Source organism: Callorhinchus milii, unplaced genomic scaffold (genome assembly GCF_018977255.1).
Source record: "Callorhinchus milii isolate IMCB2004 unplaced genomic scaffold, IMCB_Cmil_1.0 Scaffold4, whole genome shotgun sequence".
Classification (NCBI taxonomy): domain Eukaryota; kingdom Metazoa; phylum Chordata; class Chondrichthyes; order Chimaeriformes; family Callorhinchidae; genus Callorhinchus; species Callorhinchus milii.
In genome coordinates, this window is record NW_024704745.1 from 69508654 (window position 1) to 69524824 (window position 16171).

General features: G+C 41.3%; 1 protein-coding gene across 1 annotated transcript in view; it reads right to left on the minus strand.

Moving 5' to 3' along the window:
* The window catches only part of flt3 (fms related receptor tyrosine kinase 3), a 54259-nt gene that overhangs the window by 25366 nt on the left and 12722 nt on the right, over positions 1-16171 (minus strand). Inside the window, exons 2-9 of the mRNA XM_007900680.2 lie at positions 13874-13998; positions 12883-12976; positions 12621-12771; positions 8886-9001; positions 7876-7977; positions 7472-7711; positions 4526-4643; positions 2935-3044 (exon numbers count right to left, since the gene is read on the minus strand). Of these exons, the coding sequence (XP_007898871.2) occupies positions 2935-3044; positions 4526-4643; positions 7472-7711; positions 7876-7977; positions 8886-9001; positions 12621-12771; positions 12883-12976; positions 13874-13998 (1056 nt within the window). The remainder of the gene's footprint in view (positions 1-2934; positions 3045-4525; positions 4644-7471; positions 7712-7875; positions 7978-8885; positions 9002-12620; positions 12772-12882; positions 12977-13873; positions 13999-16171) is intronic.

Sequence of the window (16171 nt, forward strand, 5' to 3'; positions counted from 1 at the left end):
TGGATTTGAACATGAGTGTTAGGATCTTGAAGTCGATCCATTGGGTGATGGGGAGCCAGTGGAGCCTGGCCAAAACTGGTGAGATGTGGGTACAGAGTTTTCTCGTGTCAGTATGCGGGCAGCAGAGTTCTGAATGAGCTGGATCTTTTGAATAGTGGAGCTGGAGAGACCGGTGAGGAGTGTGTTGGACTAATCCAGGCGGGAGGTGACAAACGCATGCACGAGGGTTTCGGCTGCATTTGGGGTAAGGCACGGTTGGAGGTGAACAATGTGGCGAAGGTGGAAGAAGGCGGTCCTGGACGCTTAGATTGCGCACTCGTTCGGTGAGTCTGAGGAAGAACCTAGGGAGGTTGAGGAGTTTAGATCCGCAGGAGTGAAGACATTGACAGGAGCCAAGGAGTATGGCTTCCATCTTTCAATTTTCAGCTGCAGGAAGTTTACACTCATCCAGGCCCTGATGTCTGCCAGACAAGCTGATAGAACATCGGCGGACCTGGACTTGGTACTGGAGGAGGCAAAGTAGATTTGGGTGTCATCCACATATCTGTGGAAGTTTACCCCATGTCTGCAGATGACATTGATCAGAGGGAGCATATAAATAAGGAAAAAAACAGGGTCAAGGATGGAGCCCTGGGGTACCCCGCAGTTGACTGGGCAGGAGCGCGAGGAGAAACCATTTGCTGAGATGAAATGAAGGAGGTTGGTTAAATAAGACTCGAACCATATGAGTGCGGTCCCACTAAGGTAGCCTCGCAAGTGAGGTTTGATTTGATTCCCGGCAGGGCAAAACACTGGGCAAGTTTCCTTACTCCACATGCCTCTGTTTACCTCACAGTACATAGTACATAGGAAACAGATTGTTAGTCGATTGGCGGATTGCTTTTCTGGGTGTAATAATCCCTTAAAAATAAATAAATAAAATAATAATTTGATCACTCAATCCATGACTGTTTGTGGGACACTTCTATGTGCAATTGGCTGCCGTGTTTCGCCCACAAAATAGTCAATTCACTTTACAGTATATTCTGTCTAGTGCTTTGACACATCTCGAAGACGTGATAGGGCACTATATCAAATGAAAGGATTAATATTATTATTATATTATTATTATTATTATCCATCCCAATGGAAAATCATTGTTTCAGATGTTTGATCACAGTTGTCTTTGCACAGCAGGGTAACAGCAGAACAGACGTAAGAAAATGTTGGTGGCCTCACTAAAGAACACCAGAGGTGACCTTAGGGAAGGACATTGTCTTAGAGGAAGAAGTGGAGGCAGTGTTACGGAGGGAAGTGGTGCTGTGTAGGAAGAACAGAACAGCAGAGGTGATTTCATGGAAAGAAAGGATTTCAGAAAAGGGAAGTGGTCAACGTGGACGGAAAAAAAAATTCTAAGAAGTGGTTTTCAAACAGATGATTGAATTATAATTGCCTTAAAAGTAAATGTCTGAACAGTTTGACAACAGCAGCTGTCAGCCTGGCTGAGCTTTTACAATTTTCACATCTTGAATCAGAAGTTCGTGGGTTCAAGCCATTTTGAGCATATAGTCAAGGTGGACGGACATGCCAATGCAATTCTGAGGGAGAGCTGCGCTGTAAACGCTGCCATCCTTCAGATGAGATGTTCAACTGAATTCTGTCTAGCTGTTTGGATGTTAAAGATCCCATGGCATTATTTGAAAAGAGAAAAGAGGTTTTCCTGGTGTCCTGGCCAAAAATCCCTCAGGATTGCTCGTTCACACCTTGGGACATCCTCCCGATGTGAAAAGCGCTTATAAACAAATGCCACTAGGCTTCAGCCAGTTACTCCTGTTAATAAATAATCTTGTTGTGAAACTTTATCTCCATTTCTAAACATCAAAACTTGCAAGTGTCACCCAGATGGATTGAAAACTGATCTCTCTCACATGGAGTCATAATAAGCAGAAGCAGCACCCACTCCCTTGGGAGAAACTAGCTAGTGACTGAGCATTTACAGGTAAACTCCATTATAACACAGTGTTTTAGGAACATAGGAACAAAAGTAGGCCTTTCAGCCTCTCAAGCCTGTTCCACCATTCTATTGATCATAGCTGATCTGTACCTCAATTCCAATTACCCGCATTTGCCACATATCCCTTGATACCCTTACCTAACAAATATGTATCCAACTCAGTTTAAAAATTTTAATTGATTCAGAATCCACAACCTTTTGGGGGAGAGAGTTCCACATTTCCACATTTGTGTGAAAAAATGCTCCCTGATTTCACTCCTAAATAGCTTAGCTTTCATTTTAAGATTATGACCTCTTGTCCTGGATTCCCAAACCAAAGGAAATAGTTTCTCTGTAACTAACCTATCGAATGTCTCTTCTCAAAAACCTCAAGCAGATCACTCTTCAGCCTTCTAAAGTCAAGGCCCAATTGCATTAAAAACCTGCATTGAACCCGTTTTGGATCCATACATTAGACCCTGCACTATAGTGGGTCTGTGAAAAAAGAGATCAGCCCTGATATCAGTTCTGGCTTCCAGCACAGATGCCCAGTGCAGGAAGACTGCAGGTCAGCATTCACTACTCTTGCGCACGTTTCAACTCTAGAGACGTTCGCAGGAGCGGTTGCAGTTGACTGTCGGGCATTTTGCATTCTGTATCCAGAAAGTGTGTGGCAGAATAAAAATGCATTGTACGGAATAAAAGAATGTCAGGGAATGAGCTGAACACGGCAATTAAATTGCCTGTTTAAATGACATACGCAATGCATTTCAGTTTGTCGGTTGTGGTTTACATAATTTTCTGATGCTACGTTTGGGCTACATGTTGTGGGTGAGCCACTGTGACTTTGCCAAAGATTCACTTCAGGCCGGACAACGTAAACACAACAAAGTTGTTACCTTTTAACCTTTTTCTCTGAATCTATTGTTCAACGTTTATATACATTGCAGATTTATAATTACCTTGAGTGTATAAGGTTAAACATTCCTTTCCAAGATCATTACTTGCACAGCAACATGCATTAGGATGAAATAATTCGTCTGTGAAAACGATTGATGGCATTCTTGGCACTCTAAAGGTTTCAATGGAATTAGTATATTCTGTTGAAGTATCTGAAAAGCTGTAACCTCAAAATATATTGTTATTGCACAGACTAATACGTTCCTTTAAAACTTATAGTATTATTTTATGAACTCAAGTCAACAAAATAGTTGATTAGTTATTGGCCAAATACATTAAAACACTTTTGTGCCACACTGTGACCTGTTCTTTCAGATCTGACTGATGAAGGAACGCAGGAAAAAGTACACGAAATATGTCCGAAATGTCAAACAATTAATTTTTAGATCTCTATAGCATCTAAATATGACCACAATTGAATCCAGACTAAAGAAAAACTTTCTGGTACCTGTCCTGATATTGCCCTTTACAACTCTAAATTGTTATCTTGTATTGATCTGGGTTTATTTTTTCAATCCCATTTAAAATTCTATAGGTCTTTATGAAGTACCCTCTGAGCCATCTTATCTCAAGACTGAAGAGCCCTGGCTTATCTAATCATTAGCCATTGCTCATTTCTCTAACACTGGTGATCATCCTCATTGCTCTCCTCTGCACTGATATGACGAGAGGCTGAATAGACTGGGGGGTTGTTCCTAAGAACAGAGAAGCTTAAGAAGTGATTTGATCAGGTACTTAAAATAATGAAAGGAATTGACAGGTTAGATTCTTCATGAGAAATGTGTAATGAATAAATTTCTAAAATATAACATTTTCCAAAAAATGCATTCTTCAGAAATCTGTTAAAAATATTCCAAATTAAACCCCAGTCACTTTCCTGAATACATGTGGGAGAAGCAATGGCAGTGCACAAACCATTGAAAAGAGTGGGCTCAGTGAGCTGAAGAGCCTTTTTTTTTGATCCCATATGCTCTGTTTCTTATTTATATGTATAAAATCACCAAGCAGTGCATTATTCATAGAACATTTTGGCATAGGATCATGAGTAGGCCATACAGCCCCTCAAGTCTGTTCTGCCATTCTATAAGATCATGGCTGATTTGCACCTCAACTCCAATTACCTGCCTTTGCCCCATATCCCTTGATAGCTTTACTCAACAAAATCTATCCACCTCAGTCTTGAAAGTTTGAGTGAATCCAGCATCCACAGCCTTTTGGGGGAGAGAATTCCAGATTTCCACTACCCTTTGTGTGAAAAAATGCCACCTGACTTCACTCATAAATAGCCGAGTTTTAATTTTAAGACAGTAAAATTAACTCCCCCTCCCCCTCCAACAAAATACTGATGGGAATATTGTATTTGGGAATATTGCCCAATAGTTTCCTAAATTCAAAAAGCATATAAGTAATAAAAGATAATAGAAAATAAACTAAAACTTTGCAATTTCCAATTTCATATTGATCAGTTATTTGAATCTTTTACTTCCAAGAAAGCATTAATCTTTATTTGTTATCAAGCGAACCAATACTGATCCATTCTGTTATTGTAGTTTGTGGAAAATATTAACTAACAGATAAATTTTGGTGTCATACCTGTCAGATTCCCTTGAACAATCTTCTTTCCAACTCAACTTAGGTGGAGGGTACCCTTTTGATGTGCATCCAAGTTTACGTGTGTCCAGTATTGTCACTGTTGGTTTCTGAGGCTTTGCTGCAAAGGGAAATGATAAAAGACTTACAGAAAACGCATCTCAAATTAAGCAACTTGCCAGTCACAAGTGGCTCAGTTGGTAGCACTTTTCTCTCTGAGTCCGAAAGTTGTTACCTCGTTCCCCATGTCAGGACTTGAAACTTATAGAATCTAAACACTCCAGTGAAGCTCTAGAGCTATCCTTCGGATGAGATGTTAAATTAAAACCTTGTCTGCCTGTCCAAGTGGATGATAAACATCCTATGGCACTATTCGAAAGAGAAAGGAGTTTCTCTGAGTATCCTGGCCACAGTTTCCTAAATAAAATTGATCATTCACTTCATGGTTGTTTGTGCAACCCTGATGATCTGTGCAAATTGGTTGCAGCGTTCGCCCATGAAAATGCAGTCACTCCACTTTACAACGTATCTTGCAAAGCACTTTGAGATTTTATCCTGAAATGAAAGGTGCTACACCAAATGTAAGCATTATTTTTATTAACTGAACATTTCAAACTTCACACTGTACAGATACATAGATTTCCCAGGTGATCATTTGTAGGCACATTTTATTGGAGATGAATATAATTTATCACTGGAATGCTGTGCAATTGTAATCTCTGAATATTTGGCTCTTGATTTTAGATTGTGGGTTTGACTCTTTAGATTGACGACATTCGGATTTGCTCTGCTGGATAAACTTTAACTACATACGTTTTTGTTTCAACTTATTTCTATAGCCGACAATCATATTGTTCTCCTCGTTCTCCTTGACCTCTCCACTGCCTTTGGCACAGCGGAGCACTCAATCTTCCTCCACCGCCTCTCCTCCCACCTCAACCTTCAAGGTCCTGTCCTTGATTGGTTCAGTTCCTACCTTTCACAACGCCTCCACTTCGTCGTCGCAAACTGCTTCTCATCCAGCCCCTGCACCGTCTTGTGTGGCATTCCTCAGGGCTCTATCCTCAGTCCCTTCCTCTTCACCCTCTACATGCTCCCCCTTGGTGGCATCATCTGCAGACATGGGGTCAACTTCCACACACATGTGGATGACACCCAACTCTACCTCTCTGCCTCCACCCTGAACTCCAGGACAACTGGCATCCTGATTGACTGCCTGTCCGACATCAAGTCCTGGATGAGGGCCAACTTTCTCCAACTCAACGTCAGCAAGACTGAGGCCCTCCTGATTAGCTCGCGCCAGCGCCTCCGCACCTCAGGCGCTGGCAGCATCAGCCTCCACGGCTGTACACTCAACCTCACTAAGCCAGTTAGGAACCTGAGTATCTTGTTCGACCCTGAACTGTCCTTTCTCCCCCACATTCATGCCATGACCGGCACTGCCTACCACCACCTCCGCAACATTGCCAGACTCCATCACTACCTCACCCCTCAGGCTGCCGAAACCCTCACCACACATTCGTCACATCAAGGCTCAACTACGGAAACTCCCTCCTCGTTGGCCTTCCCAACTCTTCCCTTCACAGGCTGCAGATCATTCAAAACTCTGCAGCTCATGTACTCTCACGCACCAGGCTCCGTGACCCCATCACTCCCACCCTCACCCGACTCCATAATAACCCCATCCCCCAGAGGATCAAATTCAAGATCCTCGTTTTCACTTTCAAGGCCATCCATGGCCTTGCCCCCTCCTCCCTCTCTGACCTGCTGACTCCCTACCAACCTACCCACTCCCTCCGTTCAGCAAGCTCTGGTATGCTCCACATCTCCCGCTCGATCCGCCCTACCATCGGTGGCCAGGCTTTCAGCCTCTCTGTCCCCCCACTCTGGAACTCCATCCCACGGTCTCTTCGCCTCGCTTCCTCCCTTGCGTCCTTCAAGGCCAGTCTCAAGACCCTTCTCTTCGATCATGCCTTTGGTCTCCCTCCCACCTCTCTGCCTTCCCTCACCCCTACACCATCCCTCCCCCATGCTCAGCCCCCAACACCTGACTGTTCAGCGCTTTGAGACGTCCTCCCGATGTGAAAGGCGCTCTATAAATGTAATTTTGTTGTTCTTGTTCTACTTCAGTGCATTAAAGAAGAATTTGAATTTTTATAGAATCTTATCCTGCCAAAACATCTCAAAGTGCTTTACTGCAATTACTTTTCAGGGTGATGTTTTTGTTGGCAAACACAGCAGCTTTTATCAGGAGTATTACACTATACTTATTATACAGCATTACATTATAAATCCTGACTTAGCTATTCGGTGAGTAACTTCGATTTGGGTCTAGTTGGACACTTAAGGTTTCTGCTAAAATTCCAACATTTAAAATGAGGAAAATGGTCAGGTTAAAGGGCTTTCACAATTTTAGTGTATACATTTTTATTCTTTCTTTGAAGAAAATTTCTCTAATGCATGATTTCTCCTCTCACCCCGCCAAGAGCTTGATTTAATATGTCATCCTTTGACAATGTAGGCATCTTTTGAACTATATGGAGGAACCTCACTAATCTGGTCACTCAAGTGGCTGGGCAAAAGTGACCTACTTAGTGAGGTGACCTGATTACTGAAACGGTCAGGTGATTCAGATCACTAATATAACATTTAGAGCATTGGTAATGAGTAAGGGTGATGAACGTTAAACAACCAGACTTTGGAATCTCAATTAAAATAAAGGCATTGTCACATTTAAACCAGATCTTAAGTTTCATTATTTAAAGTTCACATGAGAAATTAAAATCACACAAAATGTTCATTTCTTGGAGAAAGAGTCCAGTGTTGTTTGCTTAGCTGCTGATATAACCTGCACTCCCTTGGCCTGCAGCTGATCCTCAGCATCAGCTAAAGTCTATCACACCTCAAGTTCATAATCAAAGCAAAAGTCCTTCACTTGTTCCAACATACTGAGTGCATCAGCATAAGTGAGAGGGGATTTTGATGTTGTAGGCTGCTCTTCGGGTTCCTTCTCCTGTGTGTCTTGTTCCTGAGTGTCCCGGGTAGAAACTCCTCTGCTTAGACGCTCCTTCCATTCCTCATTCAAGTCCTCAATGGAGGACACATTACTGTCAGTGGCTGTGTATTCCTCAGCACTGAGGATAATGGTGTCCAGTGACAGGCACTGACTGGCCTGAGACAACAACTGGGCTAGTGGCACATCAGGGTCTCCTCCACAGGTTCATCCACACTAAAGCTAGCCTTGGCAAAGCATTTCTGCATTGTTGATCTATGCACCATGTTGACTGCTGATTGAATCTAGGTGACTGCATGAAGAACATTGATGGATTTGGCGACTTGTGAAGCCTGCACACCTTTGGCCATCTCTCCAAGAACCATGCGTAGAAGACTGAAGTGCATCTTAACATTCTTGATGATGCCCTGGTCAAGGGGCTGAAGAATGGATGTGGTGTTAGCTGGGAAAAACACTAACTTGTCATTGGTTAGAGTAGAAATGCTGTGAGGGTGAGCCGGGCGTTGTCCAGAAACAGCAGCACATGCCTGCTCTGTGACCGTATCTTTCTATTAAATGTCTGAAGCCACTCTGTAAAAATGGCACTGGTCATTCATGCCTTTTTGTTGCTATACCATGTGACGGGAGGCTGAGTCTTGATGTTCAATTCCTAAAGGCATGGGGCTTGGCAGCCTTCCCTATCACAACTGAGTGGCCCGAGGCCTAGCCACTGTGTACAGGTTAGTAGCGGAAGGGGATGTTTGTACCGCATTTGTAGTGAAGGAAGATGCTTGTAGGCCGCACATTCTATTGACCCAGCCTGCAATCAATGTCCAATCAATCTTCTAGATGTCTCAAAGTGCTTCACAGAATATACTGTAAAGTGAATTGACTGTATATTTGTTGTCAAAACGTGGCAGCCAATTGCGCACAGCAGTTTCCCATAAACAGTCATGGATTGAGAGACCAAATTATTGCTTCATTTATCTTTTTGAGTGATTATTATCAGGCAAAGGAGTAAGGAAACTTGCCCAAGGTTTCACCCTGCTGGGAATCAAACCCAGGTCTCTCACTTGTGAGACGAGTGCTCCATAGATGCTGCCTGACCCTGACCTACTGTACTCAAACACCACCTCGACATGGGGCTTGACCTCACACCTTCCAACTCAAAAGTGAGAGTGCTACCAACTAAGTCGGATTCACACGTACAGTTAGAGGAAGAATATATATCCTAAAATCTGGGAACATGTGCAGTCAGTTTAGGGAAGTGAAATATTATAGATTTGGTTAAGTGGTTTAACAGAAACTAGAAATGTGCACATTAAATAAATCTTAACATACTGAAAAATATTGATTTTATTTGTGACTTACCTAGGACAAGAACTGGAAATCTAACTGTATAGGTAGCGGTTGCACTTTCAACTATGAATATGTTTATCCCTCTGTGCTTTTCTGTCACTCGAGAAATTGTGATAGTAATTATTTGACTGTAAAAAAGTAAGTTAGAGAAAATCCATTATAATGCAGGAAAAGCAAATTCCATCTTAATATTCAATTTGGTTTTGAAAACTGGTCTTTATTACAACATTCTTGCCTACTGTAATTCCATTTTATTCTCCCTTTTTTAGAAAAATAGGTTTCCTGCAAATAACCAATATTTCATATAAAATAATATATGGAACAGTAAAACATTAAATGTGGACAAACAGTTTTATCCTTCATGTATTACAAAGTGAAAACTAGAAGCAAAATTAATGTGAACCATTAGGAAAAAACATTTATTAATAAGATTGCAACACAATTATGCCCAATTTTAAACATGGCCTACAAAGTAACTAGAATTCAGAATATTACTGTGTTAGTGGTGTAGGTGGTAGGGGTGTTGCTACTAATACAAATATTTGCTATCAACTCTCTCAAGCCAAAGAACGACTGGTCCTAGATATTCCTAGTTGGACAAGCAGAGTAAAGCTTATTAGGCAGTACTTCCAATGGCAAGCCTATGTGTTTTTATCTGGTTAAAGTCCAGCAGTACCTCAACACATATTCTGAGTTCCCTAAGCCTTGGTTCTTGCTAACCTGCTTTATATGTTCCTAATAATATTTACATATGTAGAATTCTCAATCTGGTTTGGTACTTTTATGTATGGTTAAACCATAGGTTTCTGTACGCATCAAATACCTCTCTGACCCCCCAAAAATTGATAAAAATAAACTAAAGGGAAGGAAGATATGGTTTATTTAAACCCGCAATTTGTTTGACGATTTATGCCACTTGAGCCATATATGAGTCTTCACATTTCCTCTAAAAAAAACATTTTTACTTTATGGTCAAATTTCCCAGACCTTAAAGAAATGTCAGCAAGTATGAACATTATATATAAATTATTTGTATAGACCTTTCACGTCAGGAGGACATCCCAAGGCGCTGAAACACATTTCACTTTTACTGTTGGTAAATTAGTTTTAAAACTAGCTTCTGTTTTTTTATAGCAAGTATTAATTTGAAATTTCTCAAGTCGAGACAAAATGAAACTCAGTTCGATCCACCCTTTCCCCTTTACTGAGGTGTTAGTTTCCTGATGGCATCCCTGTTTAACATAATACAGTAATATGGCAACAATCTTAGATTGGATCATCTAACCTACCTAACCTACTCTATCTAATTTCCCACAAAACTCCTTTGATACCTCTAAATCTAACAACCCTGAATACTTTCAGAGTATTACATAAAGCCTAATGAATGTTGCATCTCAGCTACATGATATGATTTGGGGGAGGGAAGGAAGAGTGGAAGGTAGTAGCTTATAATTGTTGACATACTGTATTTAAATTTGGGGATACCTTGAAAAAGCTCCAATACGTAGACTAACAAAGTGATAATTTCAGAGATAATAATCTTTGTATTTGGTACAGCATCACAACATCTCAAAGCCTTCATGGAATTTTACAGTGAAATGTAGTGGCTGTGTATTTGTACGTGAACTCAGCAACTCAGAATGGTTGGCCACTGGGAGAAACTCCATTATCTTTAAGAAGAGTGCCATGGCACCATTAATGTCCACCAAACAGGCAGATGAGACCTGGGTTTAACCTCATCTGAATGATGGCACCTCTGATAATGCAAAGCTCCTCCAGTACTACACTGTAGTGTCAGCCTAGATTGCAAGCTTAAGGTCCCAATGTGAGGCTTGAACCATGTGCTTCTTACCCAGAGGTGAGAGTACTACTAACTGAACCATCTTAACATCAGATGGAAATATGGGGGTCTAAAAGGATTTCTTAATATTGACTCAGAGTCATAATTGGGAATTCCTTCTGGCAACTAGAAACATATCACACTGGCCTACGGAAAGACTCAAGTCCAACAGTCTAGTTTTGGCCACTGGGAGAAACTCCATTATCTTTAAGAAGAGTGCCATGGCACCATTAATGTCCACCAAACAGGCAGATGAGATCTGGGTTTAACCTCATCTGAATGATGGCACCTCTGATAATGCAAAGCTCCTCCAGTACTACACTGTAGTGTCAGCCTAGATTGCAAGTAGGGTTCACATGGAACTGCGGGACATATTTTTTCTTGCTGCAAGGACTTGGTAGTTTGGAATCCTTTTTACAAAATTCCATTTGAAGTCTCTATGTTTTACACTCCATTCTTTTCTTTGATCAACTTATTATTTGTGCAACTGACTGCCACAATGGACTTGCTTACAACAACAACAATAACTTGAACATATATAACATTCTCTATGCAGGGTAGCGTCTCAGAGTGCTTAACAGTGGCAGAGCCTGACTCTGATGGTGGGGGGGAGATGGCTGTTAGCACGGTTGAAGAGGAAGATCTTCACGCTGGACTTGAAAAAGGGAAGAGAAGGGGCAAGACACAGGGATTGAGGGAGAGTATTCCAGAGTTTCGGGACATAGTGGCTGAAAGTACGACCTCCGATGGTGGGGTGGTGGGTGTGAGGGACAAGCAGGAGGCCGTTGCCAGTCGAGCGGAGGCACTGGGTGGTGGATTGGGGAGTGAGGAGGTCGGAGACGTAGGGAGGTGCCAGGGAGTGAATGAATTTGAACACGAGTGTGTGGATCTTGAAGTCAATCCGTTCAGTGATGGGGATTCAGTGGAGTCTGGCCAGAACTGGTGAGATGTGGGTACAGTTTGGTCAAGGTCAGTATGCTGATGGCAGAGTTAATAATAATAAATAATAATAATAATCCTTGCATTTGATATAGCGCTTTTCACATCTTTTAGACGTCTCAAAGCGCTTCACAGAATATGCTGTAAAGTGAATTGACTGTATATATGTGGGCAAAAGTTCTGGATGAGCTGAATTTTTTGAATAGTAATCCAAGCGGGAGGCGACAAAAGCATGCACGAGAGATTTGACTGCATTTATGGTAAGTTATGGTCAGAGGTGGGCAATGTGGCGGAGGTGGAAGAAGGCGGTCCTGGTAAGGGACCAGGTGTGGGGAAGGAAGGACAGCTGGGGGTCATCTGGACGCCTAGATTGCACGCTGGTTCGGTGAGTCTGAGGGAGAGCCCAGGGAGGTTGAGGAGTTTTGATCCACAGGAGTGAAGACGTTAATGGGAACCAATGAGTATGGCTTCCGTCTTGTCCACATTCAGTTGCAGGAAGTTTACACTCATCCAGGCCCTGATGTCTGCTAGACAAGCTGATAGAACATTGCTGGACCTGGAGTTATGAACATACTTGTGAACTTATTTATTTTAAAAAGAGTCTGCTATAGAGCTAGGGGAAAGGGCAGGTAAATGAGACTGAAAGGATTTTTCTTGAGGGAGCTGGCACAGGCATGATGGGCTGAATGGCCTTTTTCTGCTAATAAATTTCTATGGTTGTATGATCAAATCTTCAGTCACTATGGATGTTTGGTAGGGCTTGTTTTCTACTTGTACCTACAATAATATGTGCAATAAACATTATAATGGCAAAAACCTTTTGTCTCTATACTTGTCAAACATAATGCTTACAGAAAGTGACTTTGTCTCACAAAATTGTCAGGAATGAACAGTTCATGTTCTCATTGTACTGATGATTAGATAGCATTGCCACGGTACCTCTATTGTGCAAAAAGCAAAGCAAATACCTGTTGTTTGTGCAGTCATTCACATTGCACTGAGTTCGGAGGTAAGTGTAGTTCAAGTGACAGGATAGATTCCCAGAAATATTCAAGATCATTTTCAATGTTAGAGTATCCAATATTTCCACTTCCACTTGGCTGACATTAACCTGAAATTCTTTTTAATGGGAAAGAAAATTGTTTTATTTTATAAAACATTAAATGATGTCCAGTAGAATTGCTTTTTTTAAAAAACATCATTTCGTATCAGAAATTACTTAATGCTTACCATTAATTTTGTAAGACTGAAAGTGTCTATCTGTTAACCTTTTGCTGTCTAAGCAAAATTGGTTTTGACCAAGATTTTCACTTGTGGCAAATGTCTGTATGAAGAAAATTAAAAGTTAATATACTATCGTATGTTTCTTTTTATATCTATCATCATGATGTATACTTTAAACCAGAAATTAATTTTGAAAAACAGCCTGATTAACTCCTATTCACTGTTATTTGAGGGTCAATTTCAGAGATCAAATTTTCAATTATTAAATATTAAAGTATAAATATTAAAACTAATGGCTTGATATTGCGTCATCAATTGTCAACTGAAGGCAGTTTAGCTCAATTGATGACTACGTATAACATTTGTACTGAATCCATACTATTAGTAAATCATATCAACCTGCAAAAACACTGTTCTATTTCTGTAGTTTCTGCAGCTCAGTGGGAATTCTAATGCAATTTCTAATGCAAAACTTCTTATTAAGTAATCCCATGAAGAAATTCCACAAATGATACTGGCATTTAGTGCTGTATACAGGTTTTCTGTCACCGTGATAAACAGTCTTATGTTTTCCCCTTTTGTAAATACCACAACGTAGGCAAGTAAATGTAAAGAATTAAATGCAAAGAAGTCCTCAAGGAATAATTGAATTAATGCTGTAGTCAGCTAAGAGGTGTACTTTGCGGTATTTCTTAATGGAATTAATTAATAAGAAATTCTGTTGGAAATCTCATTAGAATTCCCATTACCCGTATGAACTCTGCTTCAAATATAGATTGGGTCAGAGTTGTGTGATATACTTCTAGCTAACAGTAGATGCCCCTATTTGTGCGACTTGGATTCCTGATTAAGGAAAAAATATTAAGGAAAATGCCTCATTTTCTCATTGTTATTTTCATTAATGTTCTATTCATTGATGTACAAATTGAGAGGAAGTTGCACTCCTAAAGTCCACCGTTTAATTCTAAAAATTACAGTTGTATCAACATTGCCTTACCATGTTTAATATCTCTTCCGATTCCAGATGGTTTTCTTTAGAGGAGTAGACCAGAATGCCTTCAATTTGAGATGTTGTTTCTTTTATTGTTTGTTCAGAGATGATAGGAAATGCAGCATTGGCAACTGTTAATGAAAAAATTCTATAGTAAATGTTAAGCATGTAGTTATTTATATTCTTCCTCAATACTTCTCATATTTCTACCCACTCATACTCGAAAGACAAGATAGTTTTCTGATGATACGTGTAGTTAGGCAGTTTACAGTTTCAATGCTTTTCAATGTGAGCTTTTGTACAGCAACTGTTAGGAATGATAGTGCCATATTGTATATCATAATAGGAAATCTATCTCACAATCTCTCAAACTTCTTGTTAGTAAATTAATAATAAATAATCCTTGAATTCGATATAGTGCCTTTCACATTATGAGGATATCTCAAAGTGCTTCACAGGATTTACTATAAGGTGCAGTGACTGTATTTGTAGACAAAGTCGGAAGCCAATTTGCGCACAGCATTGTCCCACAAACAGCCAAGTGAATGGTCAATTTTAACTGGGGAATCTTGGATAGGACATGGGAGAACTATTATTTTCAAATGGTGCCTATTTCTTTGAATTTGGGTCCATGAGTCCTTGTATCAAGAAAATGGATGAAGATCTTATCTGAAAGGATGGCTCCCATGCTTGCTCTGTTCAATTTTGGAGAGTCAGCCTAAGTTATGAATTCAAGTTCAAGTTTTTTTTAGATACAGGTATATTTATTTGTATTGTATCTGTTAAAAAATAATGTATTTGGGAAAATACTGCTTAATATTGGCAATCATATTATATCTTAGGACCATCTACAAAGCTTGGAATGCAATATGAGGGATAAAATAAGAGTAAATGGGTAAACAATACAATATAAATTAAATTTGTATAGTGCCTTTCGCATCGCGAGGGCGTCCCAAGGCGCTGGACAGTCAAGCATTTGGACATGAGTTGGGGGTTGGGATCGGGAGGGTGAAAGGGAGGGTAGGAGGATGGCCAAAGGCTTCGTCGAAGAGGAGGGGTTTGAGACATGCCTTGAAGGAGGCAAGGGAGGGAGCAAGGTGAAGGGAATGTGGGATGGAGTTCCATAAGTTAGGGATGGAAAGACTGAAGGCTCGACCGCTGATGGTGGAGCAGGTCGGCCAGGGGACATGAAGCCTGCTGAGCAGAGGGAGTGGATAGGTTGATATGGGATCAGCAGGTCACAGAGGTAGGGAGGGACAAGGCCATGGAGGGCCTTGAAGGCGAGGACAAGGATTTTGAACTCTATCTTCTGGGGATGGGGAGCCAGTGGAGCTGGGCATGATGGGGTCACAGTATCTGGTGTAGGAGAGGACACGAATTCTGGATGATCTGCAGCTTGTGGAAGGAAGAGTTGGGAAGGCCACAAATCAGGAATTTGCCTTAGTCGAGCCTAGATGTGATGAGTGCGTGGATGAGGGTTTCGGCGGCCTGACGGATGAGGCAATGACGGAGCTGGGCAATGTTGTGAAGGTGGGGCAAAATAGAGAGGGTCATGGCGCAGATGTGGGGTAGTTGAGGCTCAAACAAGATGTCAAGATTCCAGACTGACTTAACATGGCAGAGTGTGGATGATGATGGTGTGGAGACGCTGAGTGAGAGCCTCAGTCTTGTTGAAGTTCAACTGTAGAAAGTTTAGTTCTCATCCAGGACTTGATGTCCAACAGACATTCTGTCGGCACAGCAGTCGTTCTGGAGTCGAGGGTGGAGGCAGAGAGATAAAGTTGGGTGTCATCAGCATACATGTGGAAGTTGATCCCATGTCTGTGGATGATGTCACCAAGAACGAGCATATAGATATGGAAGAGGAGGGGACCAAAGACAAAGCCCTGAGGAGCTTTGCAAAGACGGTGCGGGGGCTAGAGGAAAAACCGTTTGTGGAGATGAAGTGGAGGCGGTGTGAGTGATAGAATCTGAACTATTCAAGGACAGAACCATGAAGATTGAGGTGAGAGGAGAGGCGGTGGAGGAAGATAGATTGATCAACGTATCGAAGGTAGCAAAGAGGTCAAGGAGGACCAAGCGGCAGAAGGAGTCCTGGTCACAGATGGAATGGGCAGAATCGATGAGGATAATAGCCTGGAAACATTTACAGTAGAAAGTACCTAGCTGTTAAATATTCATATATTTCACATAAATATGGTCCATTGTCACTAATTGGAGAAGATTATGATAACATGAATGGGTATTTCTACCCATAATCTGCGGCAATAGGAAAGTGCGGCCGCATTGTTCCCGCTACAAACA